The 20,277-nt window shown below is 42.2% G+C and overlaps 7 protein-coding genes across 15 annotated transcripts; 4 read left to right on the top strand and 3 right to left on the bottom strand.

The window, feature by feature from the left end:
• Window positions 1–194: 194 nt before the first annotated feature.
• On the top strand, window positions 195–4,904 carry LOC108119292 (palmitoyltransferase ZDHHC20-B). 7 transcript variants are annotated; one of them, XM_070279072.1, is made up of 8 exons: window positions 196–745; window positions 806–927; window positions 1,024–1,130; window positions 1,220–1,466; window positions 1,591–1,753; window positions 1,810–1,939; window positions 2,752–2,859; window positions 2,955–3,791. In XM_070279072.1, the coding sequence occupies exons 1-8, from the start codon at window positions 610–612 to the stop codon at window positions 3,085–3,087; spliced, it is 1,146 nt and encodes a 381-aa protein (XP_070135173.1). In that variant the 5' UTR covers window positions 196–609; the 3' UTR covers window positions 3,088–3,791. The 7 variants fall into 7 exon arrangements, with proteins under 7 accessions (XP_017087932.1, XP_017087931.1, XP_017087930.2 ...); XM_017232443.3 differs by lacking the exons at window positions 2,752–2,859; window positions 2,955–3,791 and adding an exon at window positions 3,979–4,904 and having other exon boundaries at window positions 195–745; window positions 1,618–1,753; XM_017232442.3 differs by lacking the exons at window positions 2,752–2,859; window positions 2,955–3,791 and adding an exon at window positions 3,979–4,904 and having other exon boundaries at window positions 195–745.
• Window positions 4,605–6,195, bottom strand: LOC108119291 (putative methyltransferase C9orf114 homolog). The gene is made up of 2 exons (XM_017232437.3): window positions 5,404–6,195; window positions 4,605–5,347 (listed from the first exon to the last, which is right to left on the bottom strand). The coding sequence occupies exons 1-2, from the start codon at window positions 6,125–6,127 to the stop codon at window positions 4,605–4,607; spliced, it is 1,467 nt and encodes a 488-aa protein (XP_017087926.2). The 5' UTR covers window positions 6,128–6,195.
• A 279-nt stretch (window positions 6,196–6,474) lies between these two features.
• Window positions 6,475–8,120, top strand: LOC108119266 (activating signal cointegrator 1 complex subunit 1). The gene is made up of 4 exons (XM_017232389.3): window positions 6,475–6,718; window positions 6,776–6,872; window positions 6,927–7,191; window positions 7,252–8,120. Exons 1-4 carry the CDS (start codon window positions 6,568–6,570, stop codon window positions 7,792–7,794), a joined length of 1,056 nt encoding a protein of 351 aa, XP_017087878.2. The 5' UTR covers window positions 6,475–6,567; the 3' UTR covers window positions 7,795–8,120.
• oys (lysophospholipid acyltransferase 6) lies at window positions 7,896–17,502 on the bottom strand. 2 transcript variants are annotated; one of them, XM_070279071.1, is made up of 8 exons: window positions 17,124–17,502; window positions 11,695–11,918; window positions 11,461–11,629; window positions 11,235–11,402; window positions 10,826–11,173; window positions 10,430–10,762; window positions 10,115–10,370; window positions 9,800–9,980 (listed from the first exon to the last, which is right to left on the bottom strand). In XM_070279071.1, the coding sequence occupies exons 1-8, from the start codon at window positions 17,217–17,219 to the stop codon at window positions 9,943–9,945; spliced, it is 1,632 nt and encodes a 543-aa protein (XP_070135172.1). In that variant the 5' UTR covers window positions 17,220–17,502; the 3' UTR covers window positions 9,800–9,942. The 2 variants fall into 2 exon arrangements, with proteins under 2 accessions (XP_017087877.2, XP_070135172.1); XM_017232388.3 differs by having other exon boundaries at window positions 7,896–10,370; window positions 17,124–17,501.
• A 252-nt stretch (window positions 17,503–17,754) lies between these two features.
• On the top strand, window positions 17,755–18,351 carry COX7C (Cytochrome c oxidase subunit 7C). 2 transcript variants are annotated; one of them, XM_070278726.1, is made up of 3 exons: window positions 17,755–17,918; window positions 18,026–18,173; window positions 18,237–18,351. In XM_070278726.1, exons 1-2 carry the CDS (start codon window positions 17,835–17,837, stop codon window positions 18,140–18,142), a joined length of 201 nt encoding a protein of 66 aa, XP_070134827.1. In that variant the 5' UTR covers window positions 17,755–17,834; the 3' UTR covers window positions 18,143–18,173; window positions 18,237–18,351. The 2 variants fall into 2 exon arrangements, with proteins under 2 accessions (XP_070134827.1, XP_017087881.2); XM_017232392.3 differs by having other exon boundaries at window positions 17,757–17,918; window positions 18,026–18,178.
• A 79-nt stretch (window positions 18,352–18,430) lies between these two features.
• Window positions 18,431–18,980, top strand: COX7CL (Cytochrome c oxidase subunit 7C-like). The gene is made up of 3 exons (XM_017232391.3): window positions 18,431–18,629; window positions 18,684–18,811; window positions 18,864–18,980. The coding sequence occupies exons 1-3, from the start codon at window positions 18,540–18,542 to the stop codon at window positions 18,868–18,870; spliced, it is 225 nt and encodes a 74-aa protein (XP_017087880.1). The 5' UTR covers window positions 18,431–18,539; the 3' UTR covers window positions 18,871–18,980.
• Window positions 18,953–20,139, bottom strand: sel (canopy family protein seele). The gene is made up of 3 exons (XM_017232390.3): window positions 19,829–20,139; window positions 19,591–19,758; window positions 18,953–19,446 (listed from the first exon to the last, which is right to left on the bottom strand). Exons 1-3 carry the CDS (start codon window positions 19,911–19,913, stop codon window positions 19,130–19,132), a joined length of 570 nt encoding a protein of 189 aa, XP_017087879.2. The 5' UTR covers window positions 19,914–20,139; the 3' UTR covers window positions 18,953–19,129.
• Window positions 20,140–20,277: the final 138 nt, after the last annotated feature.

Here is a 20,277-nt window from a genome sequence, read left to right as displayed (position 1 = left end):
GGCACAACAAAAAGTAACGGAAATATTTGAATGTTAAAACTTTTGAAAACCTTTCGCTTGGTATTTTATTATTATTTTTAGTATTTTAGTATATCTGACAACTCTGCAAAGCTTAATAGCGAATCCCGATAGTAGAAACAAACTATCGATTAAAAATGTATCATTTACATTCAAGGATTATCGATATATTGATATTTTGATATCAACAACTATTTGCTCCCCAATTCGACAACTAATTTTTATGGTGATTTTTTTTCACTTAAAAATCCGAGCAGGCCAAGCACGTTTATGGAAATAATAACAAAAATGGCGCTACGCTAAGATAAACACTCCCATCCGAACCGCCCGCCAGGCGAAGAAAGTAGCTGTTGCAGCACATCTGCGATACCCGAAGTATTTCTGTTTGGCCTCCATTGTATTGTCACCAGAGGTAACCGTGCGTGAATCACTATACAACTTCGCCGATAAGACCCAAAAGGCAAGAGTAGGAGCAGCACCACAATAGCAGAGTCATCGAGCGCGGTCAGTCCACGTCCGGTCGGGTTGGAAGTCGCCCAAACACCAAGGGATCTCCGAGCCCTCCACGAACTAGTAACACAAATAAACAGCATGGGAAACGACGACCACCGACGGAGGAAGACGCCTTGCGGTTTTTGCATGGCCGTCTTCAAGTGGATACCAGTGCTGTTCATCAGTGCTGTGATAGCCTGGTCCTACTACGCCTACGTAGTGGAACTGTGCATCCGTAAGTGGATTTTGGCAATCTCACAAGAAATCCCCTATTAATCATACTTTTCAACCATAGGCAATTCGGAGAACCGGATAGGAATGATATTTATGTTAATTTTCTATCACATTTCACTGACATTGTTCATGTGGTCCTATTGGCGGACCATCATGACCTCCGTGGGACGCATACCCGAGCAGGTGAGTGAATCAGGCGCCTTATCAGTGACCTACTATCAATATGTTTGCGATTGTGCAATGGGGATAACCGAAATATGTGTGTTTGCTCATTTTCAGTGGCGGATACCAGACGAGGAAGTTAGTAGGCTTTTAAGGGCCGATAGCCAAGAGGCGCAGAAGCGGATACTCAACAATTTTGCGCGGAATCTGCCAGTGACAAATCGGTAAGATAAGCGAAAAGCTGTTAGAATGCTGGAAAAACATGTATAAATGTACAACTGATAGCTAACCACATTTTTTGAATATATTCCAGCACCATGAACGGATCTGTGCGATTCTGTGAGAAGTGCAAGATCGTCAAGCCGGATCGGGCTCATCATTGCAGTGTCTGCAGCAGCTGTGTACTGAAGATGGACCATCACTGCCCCTGGGTTAACAACTGCGTCAACTTCTACAATTACAAGTTCTTTGTACTGTTCCTTGGATATGCGCTGGTCTACTGCCTCTATGTTGCCTTTACCACGCTGCACGACTTTGTGCAGTTCTGGAAGGTAGGTGCCGTAAGTTTCAAATCATTTTATACTTCCAATCTATACAACCTTATGTCCAATGCATGCCGAGACCCGTAGTTAATGAATGTATTCTCTTAAATTGTTGAAATTGCTTTGTACTTAATGATACAAGTACGAAAATAATGGTTACTCGGCACAGGGCCAATTGAACGGCAGCGGAATGGGTCGATTCCACATCCTGTTCCTGTTCTTTATTGCCATTATGTTTGCTATCAGTTTGGTGAGTTTGTTTGGATACCACATCTACTTGGTGCTCGTTAATCGCACAACACTGGGTGAGTATAATCGTTATTTCTTCTTAGAACTTCAATAACTGGCTTTTATATTGTAGAGTCCTTCAGAGCGCCCATCTTTCGAGTTGGAGGACCGGATAAGAATGGCTATAACCTGGGTCGTTATGCCAACTTCTGTGAGGTCTTCGGCGACGACTGGCAGTATTGGTTCCTACCCGTCTTCTCCAGGTATGTGCCGGTCTTTGGCTAGGCCCCACCTTTGATCTTTGGCATTCTCACACTCCCATTCGCATTTTACTAACCTGTGCTGCACCTCGAAGCCCTCTCGCTCGATCTTTAGTTGTTGTTCTTGTGCGCTTTTGGTTTATTTTGATTTTTGTTTTGAATTTGGCAAATTAAAGGCATGCTTCAAAGTTTTGTACGCTTTGTAGTAGTCCACCACTCCTGATGTGTGTTCTGTGTGCTAAGTTACTGAACTGAACAACAAACTACCACTAATCTTTAATCAAAAGCTAATTTTAACACAAGACAGTATAATTGTATTCAACCGAGAACCGAAAGCAACAAATAAATGTTGTGCGATCTCCCTTTTGTAATTTAGATGTAAGCGAAACACAAATTACCCTTCATTTACCTTACGTTTGTTGTTTGTGTTTGTAAATAAGAAGAGATATAGTTACAGATACCAAGGTGTAACTCAAACAAGCCTAGTTTAAAAATTGTTCCTGGGATTTAGTGACTAATTATGCCAAAGTTCGCTTGAAATTCTGCCAGAACTTGTAGAATCTCAGCTTACTACTAAAAAAATAAACAATAAACACATGACACACACGATCAGTCGATCCAATTCCGATACTCGTCTTCACACATTTGTGCAAAATTATATAACAACTAAAAACTGCAACAACAAAAAACATCTACAAGCTAAACTGTAAAAAAAAAGAAAAGCGCCCAACTCGAAATCTTAACGATAATTCTGTTTAAAATTCACTATTTAACGCAATACCCAACCTTCTGCTTATTCACAATCACGGAATTAGTCGCAGTGACGGCTACAGCTTTGCGACCTCCAGCGACCAGAGTCGAGGATACGCCGCCTCGCCCGTCCAGCGGTACGATGCCATGGCGGAGACGACAGGCACTAGCAGGTTAGATGGCAACCCGACAGATAAGTTGATTGACGCTATTCCCCTCGACATCCTAACCAACAACCATCACCATCACCACACATCGCCCCATCAAGTAAGAGACACCAGCGGCAGAGTCGGCGACCCCAACCCACAGCAGCAGAAGGAGGAGGACGTAGCTCATCCGCCCCGGAACGATCTGAAGGTGGAGGGCCTGGTCAACGGCAGCTTAGCAACAGCTGCGTCTAGTCAGGCGAGAGATGGAGTGGCCAATGGATCCGTTGTGGTCATAGACATGGTGGGGGATCAACCGCAGTCTGCCCGACCGCCGAATGGCAATCTGCCCGTTTGAGTTTCATGTAGAGACGTAGAAGAGATGTATGTGTTTTTGTAATATAAACTGCCAGATTTGTTGCACCAGCAGTTGCCACTATGTTACCTCTAATATGCGTTTCATCAACTGTATTAGCTATTTAAACGACTGGGACCACATCCATCCTCGATGGTGTAATACATTAAGCAATATGTCATTTCTAACGAGCATTTATTTATGTTTGGAATCAATCGAATTTCGGATCAGAGTCGACGACCGTTGCAATATGATGAGGGATTAGCGATTTGTACCTAGAAATAATAAAATTCATTCAACGAATCACGTATCACCCATGTAGATATCAGATAAATCTCCAAGACTTTAACTAAATGCTAAGCTATGATGAGATTTCCAATAACACACACACATTATACACTATAAACATTTTAATTTAAGGCGTTTCGATTTGCTTTTAATTAAACATTAATTATTGTAGTTAGATAGTTACTGTTTGCCAGTTGATTTTTATACTTTTTTGATTTTTGTACACTTTTATCTAAATATATACTCTATGGATCGAACTATTGTAAGAACGAAGTACTTGATTTGGACGAAAAATATACATAACGATAACGACAAAGGTTTGTTTTTAATTTGCCAAAAAAAAGAATCCATCAATGCTTTGCTTCTCTTGCACTGCACCAAGTCATCAATCAATCAATCAATCTATCCAATCAAGCACATAGCATCCTGACTAATCACTCCTCCCGCTATATTATCTGCAAAATATACAAAGTTTATCGAATTCCGCTCCGAAAATCTCTTAGCTTCGGCGATGGCATTAGGTATCCCATTCGACATCTGGAGGAGGACACCGAGTCCCTGCTGGGCTATCACAGTGACACTCGCATCGAGCTGGAGGAGGACTTCCTGCCAGAGCCGCGATTCCAGGACTCGATTCCATAGCTAATCATGACCAGCGACAATGTAGCCACGTACTACATATAGAGATTTAGTTCTGAGGACTTTGCCACTCAAAGTCCCTTTTTTTTGTGTCTAATTTCGATTCAGTGTGTAAATAACCAAAAGACAGAATCAGTCCATCCTATAGGAGAAGCTAGGTCATTACGTGTAAGCCATTAAGTCTGGGATGGACACTAATAATTGTATATGTGTGTAGGTAACATAGCCGGCGAACAAATCGCTTGGGAGGAGCACTTACTTGAGTATTGCTTTGACATTCGCGTTGGAAATTTTAAACAAAACGTATTAATTTAGTGTGTAAGTAGACAGTTATTAAAACGGAATACAGCTTATTGTTCAAACTAAAGTATATATAGGATAAATGTAGTTGAGCTCCTGGGTTGGGGCATAACAATAAAATAAAAGGAAACTTTAAGAAACACATATGGATCTGTATATTTACAAAAATAAAAACCTCCAACTATTCCATTCAATCAAATCGACTCAAGTCATTGTCATTCTCACTGGTCTGTGCCTTTCCAGAAACTGTCGTCGAGGATACCACTTCAAAATCATCATCGGCTGGAGTGGTCGTTGTCTCTGGCGTTTCAGACGGATCCGTGAAGGGATTGGGGGTTTTTCGAGCTACTTTGGGAGTAAGTATGGGGGCAGGGACATCTTCGTCAGGGACATCGGGGGTTTCCTGGTCCACCTGCTTTCGCTTCTTTTGCTTTTTGCTGACCAACACATCTCGTCTCACGGCGATGCCGGTATCCTCGCTTTTCGGCAGCAGGTCACTTAGATCTGTCTCCACTTCGGCCACCTCCGGTTGGAGTTTTTCCTGCAGGGCCGCCAAAGCAATCAGCAGAGCTTCCTCGGTTCGAATGGTCCGGGATCCTTGTCGTGGCAGGACATTAACATAGTGATCGAACAGGAGCTCAGGGTCGTCCACTGTCAACTTTTCGTCGTTGGCCAGGGCGGATTCCAAGCCTTGCAAGCCGCCGAAAACAATTAGCATATGCTTGTAGCTGTAGGATCGGCTGGGCACCTCATGGACGTTGGTTCCGCGATCCGAGGTTCCAAGGGTCACATCGTAGCCGGTCTCGTAGGGAGATTTCGTGAAGATTTCCGACAGGGAGTGGGCAATGCGAACCTGATAGCCCCAATAGACTCCAGTTTCCCGACGTGGCTCGTCCGGACTGACCAGGGTGCCTCGCTGCTTCTTTGTAGTTTCTGAAAAGGATACTTTTTGGTATTTGTGTTCAAGTTGTTCCACCGTACCACCATACCACTTGGAGGATCCATCTTTACAGTCACTCGAACTCCTGGTTCAACGGCCTTGTCCACCAGAACATCGTTCAGTAGTCCCACATTCGCGTAACTGTGTCCTTCCTTCGCCTTCTTGTCACTGATCACACCCTCGCGGTAGCGGAATTTGCTCTGCTGTCGGAGATGGTGGGGCGTGTCCAGGGGATTTAGAAGGCCGGAGTACTTGAGGTCCTTGTGAAGGGGAAAGAAGTATTTGCGCAAATATTGCGGGCACTCCAGATACTGTAGGATGCGGGCCAGCTGCAGTGAGCTACTCCTCACCGTGCCGGTGCCACTACCATTCTCATCTTGTTCGTAACTGCGTTTTGTTTCCCGTGCCGTAGCTATCCCCACATCATCAAAGACAATCACCTCGTTGACTCGGAATATGCAGGCAGCTCGGGCTATCTGTCCGGCTACATAGGCGCGCAGTTCCGCGGATTGGGCATTCTCCAGGATGGATCCCGGAACGGCTATGCTCAGCGTAGATGGATTGCCCTTGGATTTGTTGACTTCTGCTTCTTTGGCGGCATCCTCCGCCCGGGTTTCTGCATCTTTGGCCTGCTGCAGCTCCTTCAGTAGTTTCTCTTGCTTGCGTTGACGTTTCAGCGCCTTTCGCTCCTCGTTCACCTTCTTCCAGGACTTGTGCGGCTCCGTGGGCTTGCCGTTATTACTCGATGCAGGTGCTGCAGGCATGGTTTTCATTCACAGAAGCTAAAAAAGCACCTGAATCGGGATATTAAACCACACACGTGCACCAAAACAAAGATGCAGTGTGACCATAGGTCACATCTCGAGGATATTTTGGTATTAATCGCTACAGGGCTGAAAAGCATCGGTCTTGGTGATCTATTTTACATTTATATATGAGATAGTTATAGAAAATTCGATCCATTTAAACATCATTGTTATGAAAAGAATATAATTAAATTTCCCATTAGATTTAGTCTGAATCAGACTTCATTATTTATTATTCCTCCTGGTGTGACCAAGTTGGCAGCACAACAGTGCTGTAAAACGCTAAAATTGAACAACGGTTTTCCCACCTCTAGGATTTAGCCGGCTAACATCATTTGGTTTTGGAAACTGGGAAATCCCATGAATTTTGCTTCGTTGTTGGATAGTGTTCCTTTTTTTCCTTAAAAATGAGTCGAAACATTCTAGCTCCACCCGTGCAAAAAATGAGCCATGGACGAAATTACCGTGTTAACGTAGTACACGATGACTTTGGCGGAAGCAAGTGGAACGGTCTGGGTAAGAAGTCCAAGAACGAAGTGAAGGGATACCAGGAACCTGGTAAGTATCTTAAGAAGCCTCTTCTGCATGACATTCACTTTATTCTGTCCTTGACAGATCTCTATGGAGATGATGACGATGAAGAGGACCTGGCCGCTAACGATATTGTGGAGACTTCGAGTGGCGGGTACGAGCTGGCTTTGCCTGTCCCAAAGTAGGTGATATTATGGAGAGGATTTGGGCTTTCTTTAAGTTTCAATCGTGGCAGATCTTTTTACGGCGGGTTAATTGGCATGAAGGGAAACACCAAGCGTCGGATCGAAGAGGAAGCCAACTGCGAGATATATGTGCCCCGTCAGAATGAAAAGTCCAACAATGTTATGATCAGGGCCAGGGAGCGCAGCCAAGTGTGCGCTGGCTTGCGTCGCATTCGCCACATTACTGCATCGCTGCGTCAGAAGATGAAGCCAACCCACTTTCTGGCTGTGGCCCTCAACTCTGGTGAAGTCCAGGAACACTTTGTAGAGCTAAAGGTAAAGGTCTTCTTATCACATCAACGATACCTTTTAATCAAATCACAAAATTCTGCTTAGAAAAAAATACTGGAAGCCAATTTGCCAGGAATCGATGAAGCTCTCTTCATGCCGGAAAGCAGCATCCATCTCACCTTGGGCGTGTATGTGCTCCTTGACGATGATGAACGTAAGAAAGCTCTCGCAGAACTCGAAGCTTGTCGTCCGATGCTAGAAAACCTAGTCACTCCCTTCGATCTGAAGATCAAAGGGCTGGAGATCATGAATGATGATCCCAGTGCAACACGGGTTTTGTACGCCAGCGTCGAGGCACCGGAGTTGCAAAAGTTCGCCGATCAGGTCTTGGCCCACCTACAGACCACCGGTCTGTGTGCCACCGATAATCTGACAAGGGAATCCGTCAAGCTGCACATGACAGTGATGAACAATCGCTATCGCAAGGAGGTGATGAAGTGCGACGATAGCTTTGATGCTCGCGAAATCCTGAAGCGTTTTGGAGACTACGACTTTGGTTCAGCCAAGTGCCAGGTACTGCACTTGTGCGTTTTGAAGTCGCGTGGCGAGGATGATTTTTACAAGATAACCGGATCCCTGGAGTTTTAAGGAAGCCTGTGAATGCATAGATCTAGTTTAGTATAAACAGGGAGAGACTCCCTTTCTTGATATTCCCACAAACTCCCGGTATTTTGCAAATAAAAATACAATTAAAATACACATACGATTTATTTGTCGAATATCAATGCTCAAAGTGGTTTTGTATATCTGGTTTGCATCCGAAACTGGATCGGATAACACAACTGTGTATTTGTTTTTGTGCCAGCGGGGGAGTCTTTTTCGGGAAAGCCCTCCCAACAATGGAAACAAAGGTGCGCTGCGACATCGCATACGGTTAGGTAAGAGTGGCCTCTTCTTCCGTTTTTGTATAAAAATATATGTATACGGTTCATGTACATATAGGCATAATATATATATGTGAGGATTTGCAGTTTAATTGTTTATTGGTATTAACAAAATAATGGGTAAAAACAAAATAGGTAATATAGGTGCTTGCTTAAGAGCTAAGGAGTAGGAAGTCACAAGTGGAGGACATGAACGTTCGCCAAAAAACAAAGAAAAGGGCACGATGGAAGAGACCCAATTGTATATCAATTTTTTTTATCTATTTTATGTATATATATACGTATATATAAAGTGGAAGTAAGCAGGATACCTATCCACGCTCGATCGTGGAAGTTGTACAAAAATCGAATCAAATTGAATATCAAAAACAACTCGACGGCTTACTAACTAACTTTAACTACGCAGGATTTGCTTTGTTTTTTTTTGTTTAGTTTGCTTAGTTTTTTTGTCAATAGCTTCAGTCTAAAGTTAAGATTTGGTTGACTTTTGTTTGTAGCGTTTTTTGCTTTCAGAGGATTTAGTTGGTTCTACTTGTCACGTTGCGATCCTTCGGGCGGGCGGGATTTGAACTACAGTACAGTAATGATGTTTCAAATTGGGTCAGTTGCTGCTCGCACATAGACTATATGGTAAATATATCAACATATGCAGGTGTCCACACACACATACTGGGAGGATTATGTAATTCGCTCAAGGAATGAGCTCCAAGACTATGGGTGTAGGTGTAGGTTCTTCAAAAAGTTCTTTTTTGTATACTCAGTCGTCTAGAAAACGGATTATAATAACCTGTCAGGAGTCTGATTATAAAATTCTTTATAAATTTGAGTTTTTTTTTGTAAGCTGGATATGTTTAAAATCTGATCCATAGCCTTGGAAGCGCATTCTTGGCGCTTTCAGTTTAACAAACAAACAACTACAAACGTACGTACATAGATTTTCTTCAACAACAATTAGAGGTTTGGTGCACATTTAGTTAATTTGAACAAAGGTTTTGGCTTTCGATGAATAATTATCAATGAATGTACATACAAGTGTATTCATTTCTTATTTATTATTTGGCTAATTCGCGCTAGACAATTACTTCAGTGTAAACAATCTCTGTACTTCAGGTCTACTAATTTAAGAAAGAAATCAAAAAACACTCCACACTTAAAAGTAAAAGCAAAAAGGTATCCTTGTCTGTGTCGCGTATTTTGTGTGTGTGTTGTGTGTGCGTGTGTGTTTCGGTTAAAATCCTATCCATCCATCAATAGATCAACTAATCAATCAACTAGGTGTGCAGCACTCAATTTGTTCCCTAACTTCACTCCATTCCCTGCCGTGCCATCATCGTCGTCATCGTCATCGTTGTTATTTATTTTAATGTTTATCTTTATGGTTTTGTAGCTGCCGTTCGTTGATCCCACACTTGACTGTCGCTGCTACTATTTGGCATGACCATTGCTGAGCACCGCCGGCAGGACATTGGCCTGCTGCACCACCGCATTGATCACATCGATCTCCTTCTTCAGAAAGGCAGAGCCGTTCTCCTCGATGACAGCATGATGCTCCGATTGAAGATTTCCAGGTGTCGGTGATGTTGTTCCATTGTCATGGACAGAGGATATGTTACGTTTGCGCAGACCGCCGTTGACAGTTGTCGCATCCAAGGTAACGGAACTGCTGTTGCCGGTATTGCTGCCGGGCAACTTCAGTTTGGGGAACTCAATGTCCCGCATCAGGTCGTTCTTGAACTCCACAATGCCGCTAACGGTCTCGGTTACAGTCTTATCGATAAATTCCTCAATGTTTTTGGTTTCGGCCTCGAGCTTCTCCTTCAGCTTGCTGGACAGTTGGTCCATCTCGCACTGGTCATGGGGCACGCTGACGGCGTCCCGAGCGCATGCTTGCTGTGGGCGAAGGTTAACATTGTTGGATTGCTCGGATTGCTTGGTTGTTTGTTGTTGTTCGATTGTGCGGCTGTGTTTATTAATAAGCTCAGCAGATGGTTGCTGCTGTTGTGTTGTTGGCGTGTTGACTTTACATTGAGCATGCTTATCCATATCCTCCTCCTGTCCTCCTCCATTCTCCTTGAGATCATTGCCAGCGACCAGCGCTGTCTCCGAAGAACTTTCGGCGGCTGCTGAATCCTTGACATTGCCGGCACCTGCCAGCCGAACGGACGCCCTGTTGTCGCGACTCCTGCTCTCGCCGCGTATATACTTGGGTAAAATAAATATGGTCACTAGTGAAATGATGTGAAGGCACAAATAAAATCTCAGGTACAAGTTGATGCTGCCCTGTAGGTGAAATACATGTTTTAAAGAAGTTCTGGTACATCTATTAGCGTCCAGCTTACCATAAATTCAAGCAGAACGAATGGGAATGTGGCGTAGCCTAGTGTGACCCTGGTGATCAGGCAGGTGAGGATGTCGTAGAACATCCTCGTGACCTGCGTGCTCTGGAAGCGGTGGCGGAACAGTCGTCGGCCTATGCGGGCCGCTGTCACGACAATGGCGCCGGTGGCAAAGGTCAGGTAGTAGCCCGGATAGAAGCCGTGCCAGACGGCGCTGAGGGCGAAGGTGAGCAGAGTGCCGTACTTCTTGGGCACCCGCTCGTAGACGAGGGTTCGCAGCCAGCGGTTGGTGCCGCAGTTCCAGTTCTGGATGGCATCGCGCATGTTTGTTGAAAACTGTGAGGTTGAAAAGAAGGTTACTTGTATTCTGTACTGAGATTATAGCCACTGAAGACCTACCTCAAAGGAGAGGACGTTAATATTGGATATCAAATCCCACTTGGGCTGGCCATCCTTATCGTAGCCAGTGAAACCTAGACCTGAGTTGTTGCAAATGGCATCGGCCAAGAGCCAAGCGTGATAATACTTGAAACGGATGCAGGTGGTCGCCATCATTGCGTACCAGAACTTGTACACCATGCTCGTGTCCTCAAGGAAGTCGTCCTCCTTCATGTCTTTCACGGGATATATTTTCACGAATTTCATAAATATGAAGGCGCACACTAGACTGCCAATGACCTTTCGTATCACAGCCTTTGTCGGTGATGGTTCCAGCACAACTTCTCCCTTTCCATTGTCGATGTTGCCCTGCAATGAATGGAGCATTAATAATCTAATCAAGTCTCGGCATAATGGAGGAGGAGCCTACATTGGTTGGCGGGGGAAGCAGATTGTAGCCTTCGACGAACTCGATGTAGTCCTTGTAGAAAACGAGAGGGCCGGCCAGAATGCTCTGGAAGTGCCAGACGTAGGAGAAGTACTCCAAGGCCGTGGGCATTTTGCGAATGGCATGATACTTCTGGGCTTTGGTGAGTTCCTATTAGAGAAGAATGGTTATTCGGTTTCTAGGTTTTGTGCGAATTCTTGGAACTCACCTCATCCTGTCGCACAAAGCCGTCGTGGATGCTGAAGGCCAAGCTGGTTACCTTCTGTGTGATGATCATAAGGGGCCCGGTAATGTCCAGGGCATAGGATCCATAGTCATAGAGCTGGCGCATGAGATGGACGCACAGCAAGTAGCTCATGGCCACCAATAAGACGGCTCTAAAAATTTGAGAAGAAGGATATTTAGGAGATATTCCCCAAGCCAAGTCCTTTGGGATACCAACCTCTGAACGATGCGGGGATCCTGGGTTCGAATGACAATGTAGCATATCGCCGGAAGTCCTGCGATGTGAATGGCCTGAGGACCGAAGCAAAAGTAGCCAAAGGCGAGGCCAATCGACAGGGCGAATGTGTGACGCAACTTGCTGGGGACCTTCGAGGGATGCAGCACCGATCGGAACAGGGAGGCCAAAAATAGAGCCGATATTTGGCAGATTAAAAAGTTTACCTGAAAGTGGACAAAAAAAAGGGGATGAACTTTAATAGAAAGAAATCTAGAAGACCTTAATAACTATATAAGCAGAGCACATGCATGTGGCACGTGTCTGACTAGATTTGCAATTGTAATGGGAAAATGGGACTGACACCCCCCAGCTGCCCATTCAAAGCCAATAAACCACCCAACCACCCCGTCACACATATGCGCTTCTCAACCAATTGGACCTGATCGTGATGATCGCCGATCGGTGATCATGATCACCATTACAATCACGATCACGCGTTGTGATCAATGTCCACCGTTTGCTGCAGTTGCTCCTGACCTCCCTTGGCCTTGGTATCTATTTCGATGCTAATTTTTTTTACGAATGCCCATTGAAGAATCAGCAAAAAAAAAAAAAACAAAAAATAAAAATTATAAAACGGCAATTGCAGAAGCCTCGTGCCAATGAATACAAAATAAATGAATCTAATTGATAATATTTGCAAGTAAGTGTTCCAATTTAGTATTTTATTTAAATTTTAATAGCAAGTTCACATTGCCCTCAATCAGTGGAGTGATAACAATAGGTTAGGCCGGGGTTCTATTTTGGAGGGAAACGGATGTGAACCCACCTATCATTTATCAGTGTACATGTACTCCAGTATCGGTATACTATATGTTTTTGAAAAATGCAACAAAATTACTTTTAAATTCTTAATCAGTTCTACGTAATAATCTTAACACTAATTAACAATGCGATTAAAGTCAATGACTTTAATTCAGGTCCTCTACGCTTCTTTACTTTCTATATATGCGCATTTAATCTATTTTCTTTTCTTTTGTTCCTTTGTTGTGTTTTTATTTACATATTTATATATATATATATACTATATATGTTAAGTGGTTCAAGAGCAGTCGTTTTAAGTACTCGAGACTATGAGATAGTCGGTACTTAAGTCTAGAGATAGGGGCCTACAGAGATTTAAATTACTAACTTTAGTAGAGGCACTTTATAAATAGAATTTATAATATTTTTAATATTTAAAAGCTTATAAAAGTTAGGTGTTTTAGTTAATTAAGTAGCTTAAAATATTACTATAATTTCACAATTAAAAGCTTAAATTCCAATCACACATCAGCTGTTTTGTCGGGAACTCATAAACTCACTCACTCTAGATATCGGCACTCTATGTTATCTTCCTTTGTATTTCCGAAAGTGTCGCCCACCAAGGGCCCACCACTCCAACCCAGACCCCCTCACGCCATGGGCCAAAAACAAAGGCGACCCTGTCCCGCCCCACAGATAAACCCAAGCCATAACATAAACTCTGTCGATTTTGCACTGTTTCTTCCACAAATTTCGAGCTTCCAGTATCGGCAGCTGATAAGTCTTGAATCATTAAACAGAAAATGTCTGAAAATCATGAGGCAGCAGCACCAGCGTTTAGGCCACTCGGACGCATGTTGTAATCATCATAGGAATACCTCAAGCCCCATAACTTGGCCGAAAACCGGTTTGGTTCTCTTTTTTTCTGTTACTGGCTTTGCTGAACAAAAAAATAAAAGCTAGTATGTGGTGGTCCAAACGAAAGGAAAATCTTGCCCAAGAATTGTATTTCAGCAGAGGTGGGTCTTAGGAAGGGCAACAAGTGGGTGGGGAACTTGTTGGTTTGCTGAACATCAATTACACGTTTGGAAATTTTCGTAATGTTATATACCCTTGGTATAGAGGGTACTATAATTTTGGGATAAAAGTGTGGAGAAGACATCTCCGACTTAATAATAACAAGTATTTAAATTCTTTATTAAAATATACTTTATATATCCGGTATTTGGGATATATCTATTTATGAATATCCTTAATTCCCTATATTTCTTTCTTATATTTCCCTATTAACTAGTTTATTCTATAATTTCAAAAGAAAAACATGTTTGTTTATCATTAAGATATTTGAAAATGTAAACACCCATATTTTCTTGACCTTCTTTTGAGGAAGTCTGGAAGTCATTTAGTAATAAAGAGTAAAAATTAAATGTTTGTTTGTCTATGATCAGATTCCAGAAGAAGCTTTAATTTGGTAAATATTCATTCATATTAAAAAAAAAAATAAATAAATAAAAAGAGCCTTCCTCCTCGATTCTCATAGGTCGCACTTAAGCAGGCCCAAAAAATCCAAAAAATAGGAAAAATTATTAGTTTGGTTTTTATAAATTTTGTTCCCTTTTTTCTTTCTTCTTTTATCTTCTAATTTTATATTTTTGTACATAGTAAGTTTTAGTTGTTTAAATATACTATATAAAAATTTTATATATTTTATATATTTTTTTTTTCTTTTTTATATATTTTCTGCCATGTATATAAATGATTAATTGTAAAAGAAATTATTTGTATAATGAAACTTTCAACTATAGCCGATATCTGCACTATATATTCCATTCTATATTATCTTCTATTATCTTAATATTCTATATTATAATATTATAATATTCTATAGTAAATTTTAATATAACCTTTTTGGATTAAATAATATTTTTCTCAGTGCAGAGAGCAGCTCACATTCGTGCATTAAATTACATGATGCGGTGCAAGTATGCGGAATAAAGGAAGTCGTTTTCCCAGCCAGAGGGCATGGCCAGGGCCTTTGTCTCAAGTTGGACGGGGACCCTTGGCATACCAAGCTCACCTTATGATTACAGACCAGGTATACATCAAGGGTCTCCCATACATAACTCATACATACTACAAGCCTCAATCAAGGTAAAATCATTAAATCGAACATTATTGGCAAAGACATATAGGTATCTATGAGTTACTTCCGCATCCTGACAACAATAACGGTTAAATATTGGCCTACAAGAGGACCAAAACAGCTTAAAGTAAACAAAGTAGACCCTCCAAGACCCTGAGTACCATTCCATTCTAGGGCATTGTTTGGGTTTTTTTTTCTATGAAGAGATATGTATCTGGATGTCAAGATAAGATGCTGCTGCTTGCAACGGCAGCAATTTGTGGCCACTCATCTGAGCCATTGTTTCATCCGGATGGTGGGCTTAGTTGCAAGCCGGGCTTACCATACTTGAGTGGGTCTTAACCCTAAAAAGTGTATGAGTTCCTAACGGAAGTATTTCCTATTTTATTTCCAAGATTTAGGCTTAGACTAGGGAGGATGTTCATCCATTATATGGAAGAGCCTGCATATATATACCTACATACATATAGCCATAAATCATTTGATTAGGGAGCCCACACTCCCCCTTCTGGAGAGGTAGGTAACTGCGAGTGCCATGAGGTGGCGTGATCACTAAAAATAAAAACCAAACAACACCCGCGATAAAAAGCAAAAGTAAAATAAAAAACAAGAAAACATTTAAGAATGCAAATTGTTTTTTTTTTTTAAGAAGAACCGAACAAAACAAACGGCAAAAAAAAATGAAAGTAATTAAGTCATGCTTCCATACATATTATTGGAAATTAATCATCGCAGTTTTATGATAAAATCGAAATACCCAAAACAAAGTATGAAAGGGTATGACAACAACCGTTAGCTAGCTAGGGGGAGGAGGTGGCTAGAGGTGGGGGGCGCCAAACAGCTGTCAAAAACAGAAAACATAAAAGAAGAGCCCACAAAGCAACAGAAAGAAAAGTTCAAACAACTGCGGCATCCCCATTCCAAGGTCACACAAATGATAATATCATATAATCTATGCATATCGGATGGGTGGTGGTGGGGTGGGGTGTACTATGGGAACTATATATATTTAATAATTTATTAAATTATATTATTTTATAGTTATTTTATTGGCTTTGTACTACAATTACCTGGCCTGGTCTATACCCCCGAACCGGTTAAAGACTTCCAGGGCCACGCAATATAGCAAGTTGGGAAACACTGTACAGTATGTACATACATACATACATATGTATGTATTTATGTCTGTATAAGTAGTATTATTAAATGTATATGCAAGTAAAACAAGCACACCGCCAAGCGATGATTTGTTTATCGCGGTTTATTAATACAATGCCCATATACCCACTATACCCACACCTCTGACGATCGAGTCCAAAAAAATAGTGCTTCCTATGACTATTTCGAGAGAGTGGCTGGTGAGGATCTAAAAGGTTTACGGAGATCGTAGTAGGGAAGATCTGTCCCGATCATAATTCGCCGGCATTTTGCGCAGTTGCGTGCTATGGCCTTTGCTTTAAATTTAAATAATAAAACTAATAAAATAAAACTAAAAAGCTAAATATTTATATAGGCATGTAGTTCACCCACACCCTCCTTAGAGCCACTGCCACTGAGTCATCCAAAAAAATCAGCTGATGCGAAGCTGTTGCTGTTTGCAAACAAAAAAAAGGCGCAAAAAATGCAATTATTTTAAATAAAATATAGGGAAAAGAGAGTCAGCCAGTCATTAATTTAAATAAAATTTTGAAGAACCTCTTTCAATTTCGAATATAACCCAAAGAAGTGTGAAAAGTGTCCAGCACATGTGGTAGTGACTTACAGCGGATGTTGGTGAGGATTAGGTCATCGGAATTGAAAAAATATATATGACACTGGCTGGCACTGCGATTACGTGGTAGTGTCATTGCGGCTTATGGCGCATTTGGGCCACAAAATGGCAACAAAAATGCGCCTCTCCAAATGAATCACAATCTACAGTCTGCCGCAGTCTACAGTTATGTATGCGGACATAAACAGAGAGAGGTAGATATAAAGAGAGAGAGATAGGAAGAGATTTGTAACTAGTGCGGCTAAGATTAATTACCGCTCCACGATATTAAATGATGCAAATCGCTTCTAATTTAGTGAAACCCAACGGTGTGTGAGTGGCGTGGAAAATTCCACACTGATAAGACTGCTCCCCTCCCCCTCCACACCACCCAACCGCAAAGAATTTAATTATAAAACCTACAACAAAGTCGGCAAATTAAATCAAACTGCCAAATTCGATTAGCTGCCAAAATAGGAGGAGGGGGAGGAGGAGGAGCAGGAGGAGGACCACCAGCCTGCTACCGGTTGCCAGGTAAAGGCCAGGTCTTCCTGGCAAGGATATCCTTTCGCCAAGGCAATGTTCTCAAGAGGCGGCTTTTGGCCTCATGATTAGCAGCAGCAGCACACCGACACCTCCACGAACATACACACACGTGCACACGCCCGTTTCTGGCCACCGGAGGTGGGGGGGCTCTGTATTCTTTTTTTGTAGCTTCGTTGTGGAACTCACCAAATCAACCGACAGCCCCACCATGTCCGCCAGCCAGGTAAATGTCCGGCTGCCGTTGTAAGAATCATTATCAATGAATTTCGGCGGTTCAATCATTTTGAAATCCGTTTGTTTCTAGTTCTCTGTTCTTTTCTGCGTGGTTGTTTTTGTTGTCACACACACGGATTTCAGTGCTTCATTTGGAGGCTGAAGCCAAACGCGAACCGTTCGAGTTTCGCAAGTGTTGGGGGAGCGCCCCTGGATGGACAGGGCGGGGACGCGACGCGTTTCACTGATAATTTTGTGCAATAATTCGGAAGTTTTGCGTCTTGGAATTCTCGGTTGCCGTCGCCCGTGCGTCAAAATGGCCGTACAAATAAAAATATTTAAGTGAGCGGTGTGGCCAGGCGGCGATTCTCGAATGCCGCCAAACTGGAGAAGGGGCAGTAATCGATGTCTTATCGACTGAATCGACTAATACATAATATAATCAATTAATGTACCTTTATTACTTTAATAATTAATAGAAGCTGAATAAATAGTATAATTTTGCTTTACACAAGCCTTACCTTAATATATTTGAAAGTTATTTGGTAATAAAGTTCCACCCTAATTTCGATTTCCGATAATTTTCCTCGAACCAGTCGACTTGTCGATTATCTGCCATCTCTAATTTGCGAACCATCATACTACTTTTTGTGGAATTATTATTAAATTAAATCTATTTGCAAAATGTTGGGCCGCAGCAGTGTGATTGCACGCAACTTCTCCCAGTCGGTGGTCCGCTTCAGCGGCCATGGTGGAGTTCCCGGCGAGGTGGGCTTTACAAAATGCGTATTTTCCAAGAGTTACATAATTTTTGTACCCCTTGAATCCTGGTGAAAAATCTCAGATATTAACGGAAAATATGTTCATTCTTTCAGAACCTGCCCTTCAGCCTGCAGAACAAGTACAGGATCACCGCCCTGTTCACCATCGGCTGTGTTTTGGGATTCGGATCCCCCTTCCTGATCGTCAGGCACCAGCTGCTCAAGAAGTAAGGTGCTCCCCCAGGCGACAGCAACAACAAATGTAAGGTTAGTTAGTCGATTTACTCTATTTGGATGTTTTATCTAAATAATATTGTCATTTCAGATGTACCCTTGTTTGCTACGGCAGCCAGGAGGCCATTGCTTTGTGTTACAGCTTAAATTTAAGTTAAAAGTGGAAACTAAATAAAGTTACCCCATAACCGTGGTCCCAAACAAAAGATTTTTCCTTGTTAGTCTCGTTTAAACTAAGCAACTTAGATTATTGCCAAGGAAAGTAAATTTAAGAACAAGTAGGCCTTTCAGATTTGTCAAAGATTCGATAGGAATACCGCATTCGGCACAAATTATTCGCTCGCTATCAACGCAACATTTTAGATAAAAAGCTATTTTAAAATTGAATTTGAATATGTGGTCAACGCTGCGTAATCCAATTCGCCAGATTTGCGGGCCACTTAAACGCTACGGACATGGCTATCCTGGTGGTGTCCCTGGAGAGGTAAGTGGTTTGCAATATTAAGGGTACAAGTTCATAAGATCCTGGGTACTTTAGAACTTGCCCTTTAGCTTGGATACTCCAATGCGCTTCACCTTGTGGTATATGATTGCCGGAGTTCTTGGCTTTGGAGCCCCATTTTTGGTTTTTCGCCACCAAATGCTGCGCTCTGTTACTGAGGCGCCGTAAGTATCATAAAATTAATCACAAGAATTGAAATTTATTTTTTAATTACAGCAAATAATAGTGCCCCCCTCTGAACATGCGTTTTAAGCAGTTCGTTACTCCTTAATTGCTTAAAACGCACGAATATTAATAAAATGTAATAACATTGCACTTGGAATTTATTGTCAATATCTAATTGTTTGATTGGCGTGGTTGGTGTTGGTTTTCTTTTACTTTAGCTAAGCATAAATTTAGTTCGAAAGATCAGTACGAAGATCAGCACTTCAAGCGGTGGTGATCGGAAAATTCGTTAATTGACTAGAGTATCACTGGGAAAACTACAGTTCCTCCTTGCCATCGAAATCGTATTCCTCCTGGATGGGCGATTCATCACAATATTTCGCCTGTTCGGAACAGATCTTAATGTCCAGATCGTTGCCCAGTTCTTCGGCCTGGAAAGCCTTCAGGAAGATCTCATCATTGTCGTCCAACACTTCGTTGCAGAAATGGCCCAGGCTCTTGTTCAGATCACCATCCTGTACGAAGTCGACCAACGAGGAGTCTGGATTCATTTGGCCATTGATGATCATCTTCAGGAGAGTGAACTTGCCATTGCTTTTGTAGGTAGCCTTCAGATAGTCGTCCATGCGTTCACCTGCAAGGTAAAGTTTATGAATGATGGACGTTCATAAATGGAGAATAGGTATCTTATCTAACTAAAAGCTCTAATCAATGCTGCTCGGAGGGAACGTTCTCAATCTTATCTGTTGAATCTCTCTGGAGAATACAATATACTTACAAATCTTCTCCATCAGCTCGGTGAGGAACATCTCAGACTTGATGAATCGCACACGTTTGCTGACAGTATTGCCATGGGCATCCAGCCGGAATCCACTAACATCAGCCATCTTGTTGGCGTCTTCCTTGGCCACTGCCTCCTCCATCTCTGCCACGGTGGCCTTGCACACTAAAGCATTAGAATTATTTCGAATTAATCGACCGGTCAACAAGTGGTTGAAGTTTTAACAAAAACCTACCATGACACTTGACCTCCCGCGAAGTGAAGCTGTATCCCTGAGCCAAAGCCAGCAGGCCAAACAGGATTAACGTCTTCGTTAGCATATTTGTATAAACTAATTAACAATTGAAGCTAAGGGAATCCTAAAACCACGTCAGCACAGCGCGTTCAATTTGAAAGTGCGGCGTTGATAAAGTTGGTGGTGGTATTTGCGCGTTAAGAGCGACGTGGGCTTTCCTGCTCTTTGGCGATAAGTGGAATTTTAGCTTAATTTATGTGGAGCGTGGTAGTTGGTCGGTGGGTGATGGTTAAGTTGTTGTCAATTGTTATTGCCAATATATTCTAAATTAAAATACGTCACTTTTAGTCCATCACTAGTTTTTCGATACTCTAAAATATCGATATCCACTCTAAAATATCGATATCGAGCTACCCTTGGCGCCAATTTCAAATTCTTGCGTAGAAGCT

This window comes from Drosophila bipectinata, chromosome 2R (assembly GCF_030179905.1).
Source record: "Drosophila bipectinata strain 14024-0381.07 chromosome 2R, DbipHiC1v2, whole genome shotgun sequence".
NCBI lineage: Eukaryota > Metazoa > Arthropoda > Insecta > Diptera > Drosophilidae > Drosophila > Drosophila bipectinata.
This window is presented reverse-complemented; position numbering and strand designations above follow the sequence as displayed.

Coding starts and splice junctions, on each gene's coding strand:
- LOC108119292 (XM_017232438.3), top strand. CDS start 610: ATGGGAAACGACGACCACCGACGGAGGAAGACGCCTTGCGGTTTTTGC. Junction 928..1,023: donor TGGGACGCATACCCGAGCAG/GTGAGTGAATCA, acceptor GCTCATTTTCAG/TGGCGGATACCAGACGAGGA. Junction 1,131..1,219: donor AATCTGCCAGTGACAAATCG/GTAAGATAAGCG, acceptor AATATATTCCAG/CACCATGAACGGATCTGTGC.
- LOC108119291 (XM_017232437.3), bottom strand. CDS start 6,127: ATGAAAACCATGCCTGCAGCACCTGCATCGAGTAATAACGGCAAGCCC. Junction 5,348..5,403: donor AAAGATGGATCCTCCAAGTG/GTATGGTGGTAC, acceptor TATCCTTTTCAG/AAACTACAAAGAAGCAGCGA.
- LOC108119266 (XM_017232389.3), top strand. CDS start 6,568: ATGAGTCGAAACATTCTAGCTCCACCCGTGCAAAAAATGAGCCATGGA. Junction 6,719..6,775: donor GAAGGGATACCAGGAACCTG/GTAAGTATCTTA, acceptor TGTCCTTGACAG/ATCTCTATGGAGATGATGAC. Junction 6,873..6,926: donor CTGGCTTTGCCTGTCCCAAA/GTAGGTGATATT, acceptor CAATCGTGGCAG/ATCTTTTTACGGCGGGTTAA.
- oys (XM_017232388.3), bottom strand. CDS start 17,219: ATGATTGAACCGCCGAAATTCATTGATAATGATTCTTACAACGGCAGC. Junction 11,403..11,460: donor GCTTTGTGCGACAGGATGAG/GTGAGTTCCAAG, acceptor CTTCTCTAATAG/GAACTCACCAAAGCCCAGAA. Junction 10,371..10,429: donor TCGTTCTGCTTGAATTTATG/GTAAGCTGGACG, acceptor TTTCACCTACAG/GGCAGCATCAACTTGTACCT.
- COX7C (XM_070278726.1), top strand. CDS start 17,835: ATGTTGGGCCGCAGCAGTGTGATTGCACGCAACTTCTCCCAGTCGGTG. Junction 17,919..18,025: donor ATGGTGGAGTTCCCGGCGAG/GTGGGCTTTACA, acceptor TCATTCTTTCAG/AACCTGCCCTTCAGCCTGCA.
- COX7CL (XM_017232391.3), top strand. CDS start 18,540: ATGTGGTCAACGCTGCGTAATCCAATTCGCCAGATTTGCGGGCCACTT. Junction 18,630..18,683: donor CTGGTGGTGTCCCTGGAGAG/GTAAGTGGTTTG, acceptor TGGGTACTTTAG/AACTTGCCCTTTAGCTTGGA.
- sel (XM_017232390.3), bottom strand. CDS start 19,913: ATGCTAACGAAGACGTTAATCCTGTTTGGCCTGCTGGCTTTGGCTCAG. Junction 19,759..19,828: donor GCGGGAGGTCAAGTGTCATG/GTAGGTTTTTGT, acceptor CTAATGCTTTAG/TGTGCAAGGCCACCGTGGCA. Junction 19,447..19,590: donor CGAGCTGATGGAGAAGATTT/GTAAGTATATTG, acceptor TTTACCTTGCAG/GTGAACGCATGGACGACTAT.